This window comes from Pleurodeles waltl, chromosome 2_2 (genome assembly GCF_031143425.1).
Source record: "Pleurodeles waltl isolate 20211129_DDA chromosome 2_2, aPleWal1.hap1.20221129, whole genome shotgun sequence".
Classification (NCBI taxonomy): domain Eukaryota; kingdom Metazoa; phylum Chordata; class Amphibia; order Caudata; family Salamandridae; genus Pleurodeles; species Pleurodeles waltl.
This window is the reverse complement of record NC_090439.1, coordinates 721,729,859-721,748,634: the sequence shown is the minus strand read 5'-3', so window position 1 is coordinate 721,748,634 and position 18,776 is coordinate 721,729,859. Positions and strand designations below refer to the sequence as shown.

The following is an 18,776-nucleotide window of genomic DNA, read 5'->3' as shown; positions in this document are numbered from 1 at the left end:
CAAAGGTGGGGAGTGGAAGAGACGCTCTAGGATCCGAGAGAGATAGCAATGAGAGCTGGGTTTCCTTTAGTACAACTCTGACTACTAACTAGGGCATACTACACTAGGAGACATTTTGTAAGGTTGGGATGATGGAGTCTCCTTTTGCAGTTAAAGTTGCGGGCAGGTAAGATATTTGCTACATACGGTATGGTTGTGTGAGAGTGTACAGTCCGACAGGGAGGTGGTTAGCCACGGCCTCTACACCACCACTTGGGTTAAGGTGACACAGAAGGTAAAGATCGTGTTAATGAACATATGGGGGAAGAGAGGGTGCCTCATTACACCAAAGTGCTCCTAATGGTAGAACTGGCAGTGACAAAGAGGAATAGCACCTGAAAATGGGGGGCTAGGGAACCCCCTGTTGTGCAAGAGTGGTTAGGGGACATGGATTGGTGTTTAATGACCATGAAACAGGTCTATGCTGGGTGGGGATACCCAAAGAAATGGCAGAGAATATGGAATCCCTGGAGAAGATACTGGGGCCTATAAGGGTAAGTACAACTGAGCCATGGAGGGAGTCGAAGGGGGGCCAATATTGGTGGGTAGGAGAGGTTGAGAGGGTGAAAGCAAAGTTAATTTAACTGTCAAGGATGAGCTATCTTCAATGAGTAGAACTTAGAGGGTGGGAACATTGGCTGTTACTGACTGTTGCATGTTAGAAACTCAATAAAAAGATAAAAAAAACAGAGGAGTACAATTCGTAGGGCCTCATTACGACTTCGGTGGTCCTTTCACAGGACCACGAAAGCCGTTGAAGGCAAAAGACCACCAGTACTGAAGGTCTTTTGCCCACCATATTAGGAGTGTCCAGCTGGGCCAGCAGGCGAAAACAGCATTTTTGCCTGCTGGCCCAGTGGAACACTCACCACAACATTGACGCCGGCTCGTAATTGAGCCGTCAGCAATGTTGTGGTGCGTCGGATGCAATAGCACCCGTCGCGCATTTCACTGCCTGTAATTCGGGCAACGAAATGCGCAATGGGGCTGTGCATGGGGGTCCTGCACTGCCCATTTCAAGTGCATGGGCAGTGCAGGGGCCCCGAGAGGCTCCCTAATGCCCCCATTCTTCTAACCTTTCCATGGCGGTGTTTACTGCCATGGAAAGGCTGGCAGATGGGGAATCGTAATCCCCGGGGCAGCGCTGCTTGCAGCGCTGCCCGGGTGGATTACAACCGCTGGGACCTCCAGGCTGCAGGCTGGCTGCAACCTGGCGGTGTCTGCGGTTGGACCGTGACGGCTCCGCCACTGTCATAATGGCCGGTTGGACCGCCTTGTCTGCGGCGGTCCGACCGCCAACTCGAGTCTGACCGTCTTAAGACCGCCAGCCTCATAATGAGGCCCATAGTGTCTGTTGTGAGTGGTACACGTAACAGGAAGCTGATTATATATCTGCGATTACTGCCCACTTCAGAGTAGGGTGGGCCCCTATAAATCTACAGCAATACACGCTTACTCGTTAAGTAACATTTTATATTTTTAGAAAGTGTGGCTGTAGATACATATGCTGTGCATAAATTCTAAACCAGTTTTCCCTCAAAAGTGGTGGCTAACAAAAGATGCTGATGTTTGAAACAAGGTTCTTAACACAGTCCTAACTATCACCTTTTGGTATCTAGACTACCTGCACAGTAGTGTTTAATGAACATGTGAGGTGTTAACTATGTGTCGGCTAGCAGTTTGTTGCCCAGGAAAGCCAGGGTGGCACACATTTTGTGTGTGGAGTGTCGTTTTGGGACACAGGGAGCACACTTTTCTTTGGTATAACGTGTTTGGAGTTTGGAAGTACTTAACAATCTAACTCTCAGTGCCTGACTTAGATATTGGGTTCCCCTTGCAGGCATTACCAAAGGCAAGTAAAAGTTTTTTTTTTTTTTTTTGTGTGTAAGCACTTGGTCCTATCAAGACAATACATGAAAGTCCTTTTAATATCTAGACTATGGGGGGCATTATGACCCCGGCGGTCGGTATTACAGTGGCAGTAGTACCGCCAACAGGCTGGCGGTACATACCACCATATTATGACTTTGGCGGTTTGGCAAAAGCCAAACCGCCAGTGTACTACCCCGACTGCCATGGCAGTAACGACTGCCGGGCTGGAGACTGTAGTCACTAGGCCGCCCACGGGAATATGACGCCACCCAGCGCCATGGTTTTTGTGGCTTTCTTACCACCACGAAAACCATGGTGGTAGGCACTATCAGTGCCTGGGAATTACTACCCTGGCACTGATAGGGGTCTCCCCCGCCCCCTCCCCAGAGTGCTTCTCCACCCTCCCCCTCCCTCTCCAGACCCCCGACATACACACACCTACACGCACATACACATGCATACACACACATACCCTCATTCACCCATGCATGCATCCATCCATGCACACACATCCACACCCACTGACATACATACAAGCACACACGCATTCACACAAGATACACGCACACTCACATCCATTCATGCACACACGCATTACACATGCCCCACACCCGCATGCACGCACACAGAAACATACACACACACCCACACACACAACATCCCCCACCCCTGTCGGATCACCTGACTTACCTGCTTGCAGGGGGTCCTCCGGAAGGAGACGGGACGGGGCGCAGCTGCCAGCAGCAGCATCCGACAGCAGAAAACCGCCTGCGGCGGTCTACCGGCGTGGCGCTGCTGGTGGCAGCAGGGCCACCTTACCGCCGTCCGCTGCCATGACCGTAGCTGGAATTCCGCCAGCCTTATGGCGGTCGGCTGGTAGCCATGGCAACAGTCTTTTGGCAGGCGTCGCCATGGCGGTAGGCAGCATTTACTGCCTATGTCATGATGAGGGCCTATGTCAGGCCCTTTATGGTCTGACTACTGCAGGCAGAAATTGGAGATTGGTTCTAAGTACCACCCTGTCTCTGTGGATGTGGATGAAAGTTTCCTGAATTATGAGAGCTTGTAGCTTGCAAATGCACCTGATTGAGGTTATCACTATCAGGAAAGCAAACTTTCATGACTAAAACTGCAAGTTAAAGAGTGGAGGGATTTAAACGGTTGATCCACGAGCAAAGGGAAGACTACGTTGAGATTCTACACATGGGCAGGTGGCATTCCAGGAGGCATTAGCCTCTTAATACCCTCCATGAAGTCCTTACATAGGCATTCAGAAGGGGGTAAAATGTTTCTTATTTTGCATGTGTGCTGCAATTGTAGCTAAGTATAAGCATATAGAAGTGTCTTCTGGGCCTGTCACTTTTACATGTAAGAGGTTGGAAATAATGTCTTGTACAGAGAACTTAATGAGGTCTATTTGCTTTGCACGAGTGGTGAACCTTGTTGCGGACTGTCCAATAACAAATCTCCTGATTGACTGCCGATGGCTATGGCGGAAAGGTATTTCTTGTTACTGAATTTAATACAGACCGTCATGTTGTCCATCTTTATGAGGACTATTGTTCTCCCGGAGAAACTTGCAGAACGTTTTGAGGACTAGATGGACTGCCAGGAGCTCCTGGTCATTGATGTGGGGTCCTGGTACTAAGGCATCAGTGACAATAGTCACCTGCAGAAGAAAGTCGTGAAAAGGCCTGTTGTTACTGTTCCACCATTAGAGATAGCCCTGAGTAAGGGCATTTACTAACACTAGATCCTAGAACCTTCCAGTGACCCTACATTTGTGTCTACTGCCTCACTACGCACTCCTGAAGCAGGTGCATGTGCAGCCTGGCATGCAGCCCTATTGTGATGCATGGAGTTCATCATCTGCAACACTTTTGTTATGTTCCTTACAGTTAGAGGACATCGTGTCTAAAAAAAGAGGAAGCAGTTTTTAGAATGCCATCTACTTCTACTTGTTCAATGATACTTCTCCTGTGACAGCCTTTACGATGGAGCCCACAAAGGGTTAGTGGTGGGACTTTTTGATATTTATAATAAACCCTAGACTGTGGAGTAGGTACAACACTGTGCAGATGTGCATGCATTACTGCAAGGCACCTTGTACCACGCTGGGAGGTGTAGTGACTCAGAACTGCAGTATTTTGAACTGGTAGTGTTGTTCACCTAGTTTAACTTAGAGGTACCAGTAGTGGGCAGGGTGGATGGGAATCTTGAAGTTTGGTGTCTCTTTGGTCTAATGCCATCATGAAGTCCCACTATCAGAGTAGCAGGATTATATCCTGCAGGGTGGTCATGTGGAATTGCCCCAATAGGATGTAATAGTTTAGCTGGCTGAGGGCTAGGAGCCTCAAGCAGCTGGATGGAATTGTCCTTCTTTGGAAGTAAAGTACTTTGTCTTGTTGATTCAGGGAAACCAGCTCTATGGACCCTTCACAAAGAGTGCCTGAACATTTTCCAGAAGTTCAGGTGGTGTTGGCTTGAGGGTGTAGGGGCAGGGCAGGGTGTTGAGGGGTGTGGTGTGGAACTTGAGTCAGTATCCCTGCTTTACTAGAGGGCTGGTCATAAGGTTCTCTTGGCTGGAGAAGAGTGCCTTGGAGTAGGAGTTTGAAGTGGTGAGCTTGTGGCCCTGTCCCTTTCTTAGGGATGTGAAGCCTGAGTGCATCAAAAGCTAGCAACTCCTCAAAAATGAGCCTGTGGTTTTCAGGCATGCATGGAAGCATATCTAGAGGCTTATCTGGAGACTCCTTGCTGAGGGTGTTGTTGTTTGCCGTCAGGGACCTGTAGCAGCTGCAGAAGAATGGAGGCTTTGATTGTGTCTGACCTTGGTGTGGAAGGAGCTTTGACGCCATGCTAGGAGCAGGTTTTGGTGGCCATTCACCATAGACTTTGGCTCTGAAGTTGGATGCTTAATGCCTCAGAGTTGAGGGGAAGTTGAAAGACAGCACTTGGCAGAGACTGGATGTCAAAAGCTGCTTTCATGGTTGACTGGAATCTGGTGGAAAGGCCAGACCCGAAGATCCCTGCTTCTTGATGATTTGCTCGAAGCTTTATGCCTGACTCTCTTGGAAACAGTGTTCTGCTTTGGCCTAAGCATGCTTCTGGGGTTGAGAATTTGTAACCTGGCCCTTCAACGCTGGTGTTGGACCTGCAGCCCTAGGTATTCTCCTAGTTTGTGGACCAGAAGTATTCAGAGCCAGACGCTTGACTTTCTTGTGCTTTTCTACAGAGGCGTTGGAGGATAAGGTATAGGCTGGGTGTGCCTTGAAATGTTAGAAGGCCCAAAGGGCCTGCTTCTTGTTTCTAGGTGTCAAATGGGTCTTATTCCCCGAACATGTTGGAGGACTTGGACAAGGGTTGTCATTGCACCCTGTGATGTCCCCACCATCTCTCTCTCTTAGGTACCTGAGTTATGGTTTGTATCAAAAGGTGAGGCAGAAGTTGCAGGAGGCTTTGTCATGGTCAGTGGAGATACAAAGATTGCATACACCATACTGGTCCAACCCAGGGTATATTGTATTGCACCGGGGACAACACTGGAAGGGTGTAATCTTCAGAGCAGACCCCTTCAGTTTTTCTAGGAAGATAAAACCTGTATTCCCACAAATGTTGTTGAATGCTGTTCAGTGCTGGAAGGGTCTCTGATCATGGGGCAAAGAGAACTGTTGGTCATAAGTCATTGAAAAAACAGCATGGTGGTGGCAGAAGGTTCACCATTTACCTTCCAAGTTATAGGTCTTAAATTCCTGAAGTGCTGGTACCAAAACCATCAAAGAAAGCATTGTTCTCGGAGCTCATACTAAAAACATCCAAATCTGATGGCAGAATAAAACAATCTAAGGTGAAGCCTGTGTTCTAGTGTATTGTGGAGTACGGGAGGAATCACAATAGGTCTTGTGACTCTAACGTCTTCCAACAAGAATACGTTGCAAATGTTCGGGTCCAAAACCAGATGACAGGAGAATGCAGAACTACTCATGCTAGCAACAAAATAGTTTCTCAGACACATCTAGGGATAAGTATGTAATTCGGGTTATTATTATACAGAGAGATAAGACAAAACACTTTAAATACATTTCAAACTCTAATTTAAAATAACAACTAAAAATGGTTAAGTGGGGTAAACTAATGTTGGGACTGTGGGGCAAGTCAATTTCATACCAAAAATGAAAATGTTTCCCATCTTTAATAATATACATGGAAATCTGTCAAATAACTTTAAGAAAGATATACTAGCTGTTGAAACCATTTTTAGTGGAGCAGCTAGAAAATTAAGGACCTGTTTATGAGTACGGCTGTGCATGGACCACTGTACCAGTGGTGACGGTCCGACTGTTGCATCCATTGTGGTCTGACCACCAGATTAGGATGCTGGCAGTTGGACCATCACAAGACTACCGCCACTGTGAGGCTCATGGATCCCAATGCGTTGGCGGCGGTGCAAGTCGTGGTCTAGCACAGCGGTACTGATGTTGGCACCGCCTTGCTGATCATGACTTGCCTTGCAACCCCGCCATGAAAATGCCAGAGGAAAGGCAGAGACAGTGAGTCCCCTGCACTGCTCATGCCAGGGCCCCCGGTCAAAGGTAATCAAGTGAATGTTGGATAATGGTGTAGAACTTCTCTATTGAACAAGTGTTAAAATCAGAAGGAATATGTTCTCTTTGGCAGTTAATTACAAAATATCCTTGGCACAGTGGGAACGTATGGAGTTATTCTTGAACCTAAAGCAGAGAAAATTACTTTGTTGGTAAAACATGGCATGTTCATAATGAATATGATAGTATATGCTTGTAGGCTTGATACATTTTCAACTGTATATTACTATATTTTTTGGGTTATTTTTAGAGGCAATTGACCACTACAATTAAAAATGAAGGATGTTGGAAAGTGAAATGTATATTTTTGTAGAAGCCTGTCAATAACCAAAATAATTACCCATCAGAGGGGGTGGGGCAGTCTAGTCTGTGGTTCCAGGTTTGGAGTTCAGTTTCTGGTAATTTTAGAGTCACTTCCTCCATTGTAATGTTAATAACAGCTTGTTGTTACATGGTGCTGCACAACACAGTCTGTCTATAAATGTGTAAATAACAGGTATTTCTATTTCCTAATTCAATTATTCTCATGAGTGAACTCGGAAAGTAATGTGACCTGCAGGTCGCAGCAGACTTCAGCAGTGAATTTTAACTCACTTAGTCACCCTGTAGTCTGCTGCTTGTCAGCTGCTGTCCATCCACAAACGTAAGCATTTAATTATGATTGATGAACGTTACAGGGTCTACTGATGCATGTTTATTTTTTCTGGTACATTGATGAATATGGTTCAGCCATGCTTTTGACCACAGTTTCAATTGTTATCTGAGTCAGTTCAAACATTCTGTTCCTGGGTCAAATGCAGTATTTTATACGTCTACCTCCACCCCCATTCATGGCGTGGCACGCTGGTGGTGATCTAGCATTGCGTTCTCCTAGAAATGTTCCTGATCCTTTCCATCACCATCCACTGCTATTAATGGTAATACCAGAAGATGATGCAAGAAATATCTCTGTAACAGAGGACGAATTTATAAAGGAAGAAAACAATAGAAACAAATAATGAAAATGTAACAAAACTTTCAACCTTAATGAAAAGCTGAACAGTTACAGAGGTCCAAGTCTACAGGCATTTTCTTTGAAACCAAGATTTTCCCACAGTGGCGACACCAGACTAACAATAATGCTGAAGGTTGCACCAGGGACATAGGGCAGTGAACTTGTGGGCTGTGGACAGCTTCATTCCGGGGTGAGGGAGCTCAGCCCATTTAGTGCTAAAGCCATGAGAGACAGGCACACAATTGTCTTGTAACCACATAAATGATTTGCTGCTGTGTAACAATGATGCTCCCAAGTACTTGCAAAATCCTTAAGTACTGTAATATATGATAGGGTTCTCTTTGGTATAGCTTGTGAAATGTATTCGTTTTTAGCTGACAGATTTGGGAAAGCATGCTGTAAGATAAAGCAAATGTTTTAACTATTGGAAGAGGGAACCACCTTGGCCTCTAGATCATCATGGACTGGGTCCAACCTGTTGCCTCACTCCATGTATTATGGAGCGGGTATGACATTTTGCAGGGCTGCTTTTACCTCTTGGTCCAATTTTGATATTGTTCCATGCATTTTGAGCAGGTGGGAAGAGTATTCAATGAGCAGGTTCAGTCTGTGAATATTTTATTAATGTCTATTACAAGGGTGTCTGGCAAATCTGTGGAACACTGAATTGATTTAACTAAGAAAGTCAGCATTTAGTCTGTAACTAAATGAGACAATCTTGTTTAGAGATGTTAAAATAGCACTGGCAAGTAAAGAAACAAGGAGTGTCAATGAACCACAAATAAATTGGTGGATATTTGCATACGAATCACCTTTATATTTTCCAGATCCTCGCTGAGCAAATGCCATAATTCACTGCAACATGTGCTCTGCTACCAAGCCGATACTATGGTATGAAAAGAAGAGTGGTATACCTCACACAAAAATCAACAATCGATTTGTTTAACAAAAAAGCTTGGAAGACATTTGTTTTTTGATTACAAAATTAAAAGAATAAATTTAAAAGATTAGTGACATAGTGATTTCCCCCTGCTTCAGTGTGTAAGACACTGTGCTGCCTATCTCTAGTAGCGCTTACAGGCACGTACTACATGAAAAGAAGAAAGAAAAGCAAATCACGTTGCTCTCTTCTCCGAATCTCTGATGAGTAACTTCCTTTCTCACAGTGACTATTTAAGTTGTTCAGGAATCAACATGCGTCACCAACCTTTGAGTGATGCAACTGTCACAATCAGTAAGTCCGGTAAAGGTCGGTGTCAAGGGCTTTTAGAAAGTTGTCTTACCAGTAAACTATTTCAATATCTCTTCAAAGCACTGGAGCTGATGGCCATTTCCCCTGCCATTACCATTTTCCAGGATTGTTTATTGGCTTATAGATGACATCAACTAAGCTTTGAGAGGGAATGTGTATGCGATGGAATAGGGTACAGTTTTACCGTCTACCCAGAGAGGTACTGTGGCCGGCATAAAATTAATTTTTGGAACAGCTTTGTTCAAAGGCTTGCATTAAGGACTCGAGGAGCGCACATTGTGTTTTGATTTCTCCATGCTCCTTTTAACATTTCAGTCTTGATCAGCATTGAGCTGCCTGATCTCAGGTTTCTCTTTGGATTATGTTGTAGGGGCAGGTATAAATGTCATACCAGCAGTTCGTCCTGGGAGGCAATATAAATTACATCATGAGCACATTATCAGGAAGCTAGGATCTGTCAGGGTGAGTGTGGTCAACTCTGACTTTTCTCCGGTTAAAGCAGAGGCTGGCATCTTGATTTTGGATACTCTGTAATATTTTGATCTCCTTCTTTTGTGGTGTACCAAAGATAATACTGAAACAATATAACTAAGACTTTTTAAGAACCTTGTACTCCACTTGGATCTTCCGCTGTAGCACTGGTTCTTGACTGGTTTGTTGGTGAATGACAAATACACTTGAAGGATGAGGATTTTATCCCTACCTATTTATCGAACAATCCAGGGATGCCTTTTGGCGCACTGTGTCATACAACAAAGACAAGTCATGCAGGAAGAGGTCAGATAAGCCAAGTAAAGAAAGGCAAAGAGTTCACCCCTGATATTAACCAGTCTGTTCTCTGTTCCTCTGTGTGGTTGAAAAGACAATGGATGGTCATGGACCCTTGAATGAACTTCCAGATGTTCGGAATATCTTAAGCAAGAGCATTCCTCATCACGACCGTTTGATCCAAACGAAAACCCTTGAACCCTGCCATGTCAATTGACATATGTTTATGTTTCTTTAGACCAACACTCACTCCAATAACAAGGGCTCAGAATTTGGTTAAAAAAAGGTTTAGCCACAATAGCTCCATAATATTATTAGGTAAAGGAGCAATTCAATAGGCAACAAAGAAACCCTAGAATTGGGGTAGTGGGGAAGTTATTTAATTGTGAGGCTTGCTGAGAACTGAGTATATTGTTTTGTATATTTGTCACATGTGCAAGATCAATACAATGTGATGGATCAGCTCAGCAGCTCATTTGACATTTGACATTTTCTCATATAAACTGAAATAGCTGATGCACATTGTCTATTTATAAAGGGAGTAAGTGATTAAGGCTAAGGTAGTGATCACTGGACCCATGTTCACCTTTTTTCTTACATCAGGTCTTTGATCTGCAGGGTAGGGGGCATAGAGGTTAAGGGTGGATTTCAGTATCAGGATCATGGGGCACAAGTTAAGAGGTAGAGAAGATAGGTGGTGGCCAGACCCTATGAGAGGCGTGGGGATGGTAACGAGACAGGAGACCAATATTGATTTTTCTTTGTCTAGTTAAAAATAAAACAGTCTGCTGTGAAAGTGTTTGAAGTAAGTTAAAGTTGGCTTTCTAACTCCCAAGCCATCCCTTTCCAAGTCCTCGGTTAATAATGTATCCAGTATCCATTTGTCTATGGTGATAGTTTGGTAGCATGTTAATACCTAGACATTCCTTTCCCCAGGGATCTCCATTATCTTACAGAACCGCAGACAAGTTGAAGATGACTTGCATGTGTTGATCATGGTATGAGGAAAATCATGGCTACTTCTGTGCTGACATTTTTGGCAATGATACGAGGATTGAAGGCCTTGTAGAATGCATGTTTTCTGAACAGCCAAACTGACTATCCAATCTTTTTTCCTGTACTTTTTCTCTCCAACACTAAATCAACAAGTGGGTAGAATAAAACCCTGCAGTAGGAGTCATCCTAATAGCATGTGCTGTAACCTCTGGCTTGGAGCCTCATAGCCTTAGCGAATACTTCTGTAACAGTAACACTTGTCATTCATTAAGTGCTGCTGTGACATAAGGATTCATAAGACAGAGGTATATACCTTGTGTCCATATATATCTAACTCGGTTTTCTCACAGATGGGTGGAATGCGTAACACTGATCTAGATTTTTGAAAATGCCTAATCAACAGTGTAATGAATATGAAGCCAAGACCGGGATTTATGGTGCATCATTTGGGCTCATGTTTTTATTAATTGTTAGGACAAGAAGAAGAGGAATTTGGAGTAGTTGCTGTGAAAAAGATAACCTTTGCTGTCACAGTAAATGTTTTCCCATGAAATCAGAGTTAAGAATGAGAAGGTACTTGAAGGCTTCTAAGCTGTGAATGCAATCACATTTGATTTAAATATTTGTACCAAGGTATGGTGCCTTAATGCAGTTCCTACAGGGCTAGACTTCCACATCCCAACCAATAATGTATCAAATATCAGTATCACCCTACTGATGGACTATGTGAGGTAAGCAACAATTCACACAGGATGTTGGAGACCATAACTCGCCTTCTTATTCCTGTGACAACCTTGTTGTTTTGTTTTAATAACAGAGACATTTTGAATCCTGACATTAGAATAAAGCCTCCAGCAACTCCTTTCTGAACTAACTGATCCTGCAACTCTTTCACTGGCAGGTGACACAATGATTGTTGGGGCTAATGCATAACATACACACACTGTTGTGAGGGTCATCTGCACCTGATACGGATGCAGGGCGGACCAGTATGTTATCATGCTCTGTGCTCTGAATTTATCATGGTGTCTTTTTGTCAACAAATCACATTGCTTGTGGCCTATTGTTCGTGACCCCCCGTGCAATCCATTCAAATGCCTTTAGAGATGACATATGGGGCCCCAAGAGTTAGTAATCTAAAACGTACAAGCCTGTGTCACTGCATCATAGCGTTATTCCCAGAAAAGGACACAACAGGTACTGAAGACTTATTTTTGTAGAAGGGCAAAAGAATATTCAAAATGGATTAAATAGCACCAGGCACGTGTCATCTACCTATGGACAGCAGAACTACGTCTATGCCAAAATGTATCAAGAAATCTTATGCCACTTGCCACATCACGGCAGCTACAAAATAATAATCATATATTCAAATTCCACAAAGTAGAGGTAACAAGGCCCTCTTTTGTGTCAGGAGTAGCAAAGAAAGGTCTTATAAAGATTGTTGCGATGTTAAACAATCACAGGCATAAAAGTATATTTTTAGAACTCAATTCAGAATTGATTGTGACATATTCTACATCAATCTGCTTTTTTTCTTTGCTGCCTCAGCAGTCAAGTTTTAAAAGAATGAAAGCATGAATTGAATGCTCGATCTCACCATACAATTAAATGTGTGTTAAAAACAGCTCAGTATCCAAGGAAAAACTTTGATTTTCCCCAGCTGGAAATAATTTCTCTCAAGATCAGAAAAATGCTTCTCTTATGTTCAAGCGTGAAGCTCCTTTTAGGCAAAGTAGGGGAACAAGGATAACGTTGGTACATTTCAAATATACTTGAAATATATGATGATATTTTCAAAGAGACATATTCAAAAATATATTTAATGTTTAAAGATCTAGGGACATAATTATGAACATTTTTCATCAACCTTGAACCCGACAAATGTAACGCAAGGGCGATGCAAAACCTAAATGAGATTTGCCAAGCCACTCAAGGCAACTTTGCATGACCCTGCGTGGGTTGGTAAATCTAGAGTACACAAGGCAGCGCAAGTCACTGGTTCACGTTATTCCTTGTCGGTAAGGCACTGTAAAGGTGTTACATGGGTGGAGAGGGGGTGTTCTCCCACACCTACCCATGGATTCTTAAGTATTCCCAGACTTACTGGTAGGCCTGGGAATGTGTCACAATGCTACGCCTCCCCATAGGAGGCGTAACAAGAAGAAATATCTTTATTCCTTCTTGTTTTTTCTCTTTCTATGTGGCTGAACTTTGCGGCAGACGTAGAAAGAGGAAACTCCTCACAGGATTGTTTTTGTGCAAGAAGATGCAAGGGTGCCTGCACTGGAACTAGGCAGCAGCTTGTGCACCAGCATGGGCTGAGAGCAGGAATGTGCCATATCTTGATAGCAATGGCGCATTCCAGCTCTCTCCATTTCAAGCAGCATAGCAAGGTGTCTTGCTGCATTGCACTGCGTGCAAAGTTGACAAATATGACCCCCAACTCTAGTCAAAATGGGGCAAGAACACCTGACATAATGGGGCCAGGCATGGAGTAGAGAATTCATATGAGTCTGGAACAACCACAGCAGCTTCAAAACAAGCACTGGCAAAGTCAATAGGTTTGTCTTTGGCTGTCAGCCTTTGTGCTTTGTGAATGTCTGTTTTGTCACGGGTTTTGAAAAACTTTATTTAGGAAAAGCCCTCGAAAATATGAAAAACTTGCTAGGAGCAAAAATGTATTTGGTGTCAAAAAGCTCACATTGCCATAGCCCCTGATACTGAAGTGAAATACTTGAGTGCGGATTTCTCTTTGTGAAAGAGCAGAATGCCATCCCTCAAGACAGTCACTGGATAAACTAGAGTGACCCTCTGCGACATGCTATACTGGGAGGAAGAATAGTGTCAATGACACAAAACAGGCCAGGGGGTGAATAGAGATAGCCTATAAGTAAGTATACAATATATAATTTTAACAAAACCAAAAGGTCTTGGCTAACGCCAGACTTCTGTAGGAATCAGTTCTCAAGGCAATGCCACAAAGGTGAAAGTTCTCAGAGGTCAAGCTCTTGTACTGCTGATTAAGCAGCACAGCAACAGCAAGAGAGCGGAGTTGTTCAATGTAGCACCACTCAAGTGCTAAAATACCTTCTAGTTGACTGTTTACAGCAGTTCCAAATATTTATATTTGAGGGGATATCTTCCATTAACAGAAACACAATAGGGTGGAAGATGTAATGGCTGATCTATGCAGTCTGACCATGTTCCTGTCTTTGCTGAATTACACCTACAAGTTATTCTCCAGGTTTTTAAACCCTGGTTTTCATTTTGCATAGAGAAGCACATGAAGCAACACACAAATACCACATGCATTTTCATTTGGTATTTAAACATTATTCACTTCTTACTCAGTATGGAATCTGGCAACAACACCTTTCAAACACTTCGATAAAAGATGTGCACAGATGAGCAGTAGGTCAGCAAAGACGGAGTCCTCAGACGCAAGTGATCCTTACCTTCCACAAACTTTCTAATGTTTTGAGCCAGGGTCCGGACACTACTTGGAAGGTTCCAGGGATCTTGTTTGATGTGAAGCCGTAATCTCTTTGGACAGCTAAGCTTGGGTTCCATTTCTTGCTGGAATTCTAAGCAGAAAGAGAATAGACATTCCATAATTAAATCTCCTACCAAACCATTTTTCGAGAGTGGTCGCATGGCTGTCTGTTTTAACAGATGCAGGAGAGCACGTTCTGACAATACACATTATACTTGCTCTATAAATGCCACAATGTAAACTATGAGATATAAACAAGACACATTTCCTTCTGTGCCTATAGAAAGGACGGTTGACAATTGAGCAATAACTAACTGCCTAGCACGGTGGTATGCAGCTTGAAAACCCTGAGAAGGTGGCGTTCTTCTGGGAGGCTGAAGTGGTTGGAAGCAATGTTGAAGGGCTACTGGATAGTGGCACAGAGTGTGACAATGATGATGCAATAGTTTGGACTCCAAACATGAGAGAGATGGAAACACTCACATATATTTTAGGCTCAGGGATAGTAATTGATTTGCCCAGAAACACAGGATGTTGAGCCAAGACTCAATCCCAGTTCCCCAGTATCAAAGCTTGAACCTCTGGCCGTAATGCCACATAAATGGGGAGGGACTGTCTGATAGTGGATTAAAGAGGATGAGGTGAGTTCAAGACCAAGAAGCCTTGATATTCAGTCCGCTAATATTTATTAGCACTAAATGCGGGCTTGTAAGCAGAACTTAGAAAACTGGCACATATTCCTTTGCAAATTAGGCACTGGGCTGTTGGATGACCGCATAAATTAAGCCTTCAGGCCTACCGACAACCACAGCATGAGTGATCACTCTCCCGTGAGACCATCACTCAAAGTGTTCCATGCTTCTTTTTGAGGGCCCTGTATCACCCTCATCCTGCAGTTAACTGCCCAGCACAACAATCGATCACCAGGAATGCTAGGATGTTGGAATGCAACTGAGTGGTACCTAAACCTGAGAAAAAACTGTGGCCAGCATTGCCAGCTCCCCCAAATTTAAGGTGTTACTCTCTACTGAAGAAGAACATATATTGGGAAACACACGCCTAAAGATATCCAGCACCGGCTGCACCAACAATAGACAATACTAATGACTTTAAGTTACTGTTATTACGCACTGAATTTACCATAATGCAGCTGGGCAGATTTTGCACCAGTGTACCCTACAGTGCACTCCCTTCTACCTTTGAGACATGAGAAACTTATCATCAAGGCATGAAGAATCATGGAAGCTTCCAATTTCATGTTTAAAATCATAACTTTTAATTAAGGTCACTCAATGAAGCAATATGATCTAATGTGCTGGACAGGGAACTCAAAACAGCCTTGGTATTTTTCTTCATATGTGGTACAAATTGCACCAAGCAAACACAACAAGCGAGCTAGATATTTTACCGGTATGAAACGGGGTGAAAGGCTCTTTGATCAAGAAAAGTTTGGAAAAGTAGAACAATGTGGATCATTTTACAGCACATTTTTCAAAGTATTTTATTTAAAAACAATAGGTTTTACTTATAGTTATGAAGGCAACTAATGAAATAGGTCAATATTCCATTATGCCATGAACCTCAGGAGTTATAGTGTACCATTTCATTATGTCTATAAGACATTGTGTGCCCCTTAAACACTACTTGAGTACACAATCGTCCATGTTTGTGCTGCAGGAAAAGCAGTGCACATTGGATGAAATGTGCAGGACCAGAACATAAGATGCAGAAAGTGTAAACCATGGGGTGAAAAGGCAAAGTCTCTCATAACGGCAGGTCTGCTACAGAAAGCACTCAACTTTCATCCTTTTAGGTATCATATAATCAACTTTGGAATCATGACAGCCTGAGGCATCCTCGCAAGTAATTTTAACCCATGGCTAGCACACTGCGCTCACGTTCCTACAGCGGGTACAATAAACCACTAAGCTATTACATCTTTAGTGTGTTTTTTAATGGTTTTCCTCAAATAGCTGTGCTCCTGTTAAGTTTTTTTACAGTGTTTTGAAAAACATCTTCCCTGGTTAAATTTCTTGTCAAATCAAATCACGTTTAATTCAGGGGCCGCCTGACTGTTTTTGTGCCAAGCTACTAGAGTGTTAATCACAGGTTAATTTAGTGACTTTAGTGGTTCACTCTGATGGGGACTGAGGCAGTTGTTTGAGCAGAGTTAACACTCCACTCAACCAACAACCCAACTTTTCACAATGACCGTCTTGAACAAAAGGTATTGACAGGTAATATCCCTAGCCTGAATTTCAAATAAACTGTTTTTGCCAATAAGGGTGTGATATTATTGAGGTGAGCCTCAAACTGTGGATTACATTGATGTTCTTAAAATTCTGTTGATCTGCCATGTTTTACAATTCTGCACCAACTATATAATATGTGCAGAGCCAGATTTAGGGCAGGTGGACCCAATGCAACAATCTTTTATGGTCATCCCTCAATAACCTCTTTCCCATGGATCCCCTCACTTCTACACTGCAACAGTGCCCCTCATCACTCCACAGCCCTTCTTTCACATATACTTAGGGCCTCATTACGAGGCTGGTGGTCCAAAGACCGCCAGCCTTGCGGTGGCGGTCAGAACCTCCGCTGCCGTAGCGGTTCGGCTGTCTTATTAACTCCCTGGCGGTCAGACCACAAGGGTTCCACCATCTCTGCCAGGATCGGTGATCCCAACGGGTTGGCAGCAGGTGGAGGTCGCAATCTGCCAGGGTCTTAATGTGGCAGTCAGACTGCCACAGCAGATGCGGATTGCAGCCTCGTTCTCCACCAGCCTTTTCATGGCAGTTTCATCATCATGAAAAGGCTGGCAGAGAACAGGAACAGGTGGACAGAGGCGGGCCCTACACTGCCCAATCCCTTGGCATGCTGTGGAGACAGTAAACATTGCGAGGGTGCTGGGGCACCCTGCAGGCGACAGCATTGCCGCCGGCTCGATTTCGACCCGGAGACAATGCTGCCACCTGTTTCCCACTAGGCTGACGGGTGGAAACCTCGGTTTCCACCTCTCAGTCTAGTGGGAAATGCCTAATAGGTCTGGCGGGCTGGTTGCCACTACAGCGGCAGCCACCCTGTCGGGAGTTTGGCAGACGGGTTATCCTGTCCATCAAACTCATAATTAGGCCCCTAATTTATTTGTCAGAGCTCTTTATATCATGTATACATTATACAGAGGCAATTAATTACATCTATGTAAATCAGTCTATAGCAAATTTTACATAAGCCAATAAGGATTGCAAGCTGTATGTTTCAGTGGCAATACAAAGGCCCCACAGCTCCGTGGTACCTGGGGCTGAGCTCCAGAGGGCCTCCTCAGCACAATACGCTGGCCTGAGTACTCCAGAGTGAGCTCCCAGGCCAGGGTATTGTGAGGGGAGCACTCTACAAGTACTTTGCAGGGGTCACCCCTCAAGTTTGGTTACGTTACTGGTAGGAGTCACATGTTATAATGTATACCATGTAGTTTGCATGCAGTTCTTTGATAGAAAGTTCATTTGCCACTGCACTATATTTGGATTGTAACTTTTGAACTGCAAGTATCAAAAGGATCTCTGTGACAAAAGCAGTAACCCACTGAGCTGTCGATATAAAATACAGTTCTGTGATCTGCATAGAACATGTTATTTGCAACAGGGGCACTAACACGCTATGCCAATTTATGATGAGTCAATACTGCCACTAGACAAAACACTGATCTCTTTTTAGATGGACAAATTAATCACCAGAGTTATTTTTACATTTTTATTGTTACCAGAAAACTGCTGGACACACATAGGCCTAAGTAGCATGTTCTTTTAAAGGCATTTTATTTCTAAACACAGCATCCTCCCCCTAGTTCAGTGCCAGGCAGAATTGCACTGGTCACACTACCCTAAAGCCGACTGTGAGCATGTGGGATCAGAACTTACCCTATAATAGAATTACAACACCAAAGATAGAAGAGAAAGTAGACGTGTAGTCCCACAACATTCCTGAACTAAAGGAAACAGTACTTCACAATTCTAAACCGGGAATGCTACATTTTTGGTTCAGGGCTCGCAGCTCTGGAAATGCAGTGCTGTAAATCTGAGTTCAGTGGTTGACCACATTCTTGACCAATAAAGTAATGGTTAAGGGTAGCTACATGAGCAATTTTCCCAAGGCTTGTGTTAAAGAGCAATAGGAGCATGGGATACTTTGAGGTAACCTATTACCTCATAAACCTGTTCTCCCTTAAGGTTAAGCTATCTGTATTACAGTTGCTCCAGATTTCTGCTCCACAGAGTGCTGTACTTTGAGCCTTTGCACAATAAATTCATAGAACTGGTGACACAAGATTAAGTCTGACCAACTGGACATTTTCAAAACAGCAGCAGCTCTGTGTTACACTATCAGAGAGCCCTTTGTGATATGCAGCGTCCAAGATAAGGTAGTGGCTAATTTTATTCCCAAGTACTCAAAAACTATAGACTCTCTCAAGGTTCATGCCACCTAGCGCCATGCCACCTCCAAACAACCTATGGGGGTTTAGAACTAAATAAATGATCTTTGACGAGTTGGTCACCAGCCAATGAGATTTACATCATATGCAAAAAACTTATTTAGGAGTGTTTGCAATCCCATAGGCATCTTTATGATTATAATCAGATGATCAGCAAATTATAATGCTGGGAATTTCCTTCCAGTAGTTTTGGGGAATTGTTGTTAAACTCTGCAAGGTGATCAATAACAGGTGTAAGGCTTCTTCATTACATCACAGTGACATGAGAC

At 43.6% G+C, this 18,776-nt stretch overlaps 1 protein-coding gene across 1 annotated transcript in view; it reads right to left on the bottom strand.

Annotated features, from left to right (window-relative positions):
• PREX2 (phosphatidylinositol-3,4,5-trisphosphate dependent Rac exchange factor 2) overlaps positions 1 to 18,776 on the bottom strand; it is a 1,096,481-nt gene that overhangs the window by 283,226 nt on the left and 794,479 nt on the right. Inside the window, exon 31 of the mRNA XM_069220299.1 lies at positions 13,981 to 14,109. Within this exon, the coding sequence (XP_069076400.1) occupies positions 13,981 to 14,109 (129 nt within the window). The remainder of the gene's footprint in view (positions 1 to 13,980; positions 14,110 to 18,776) is intronic.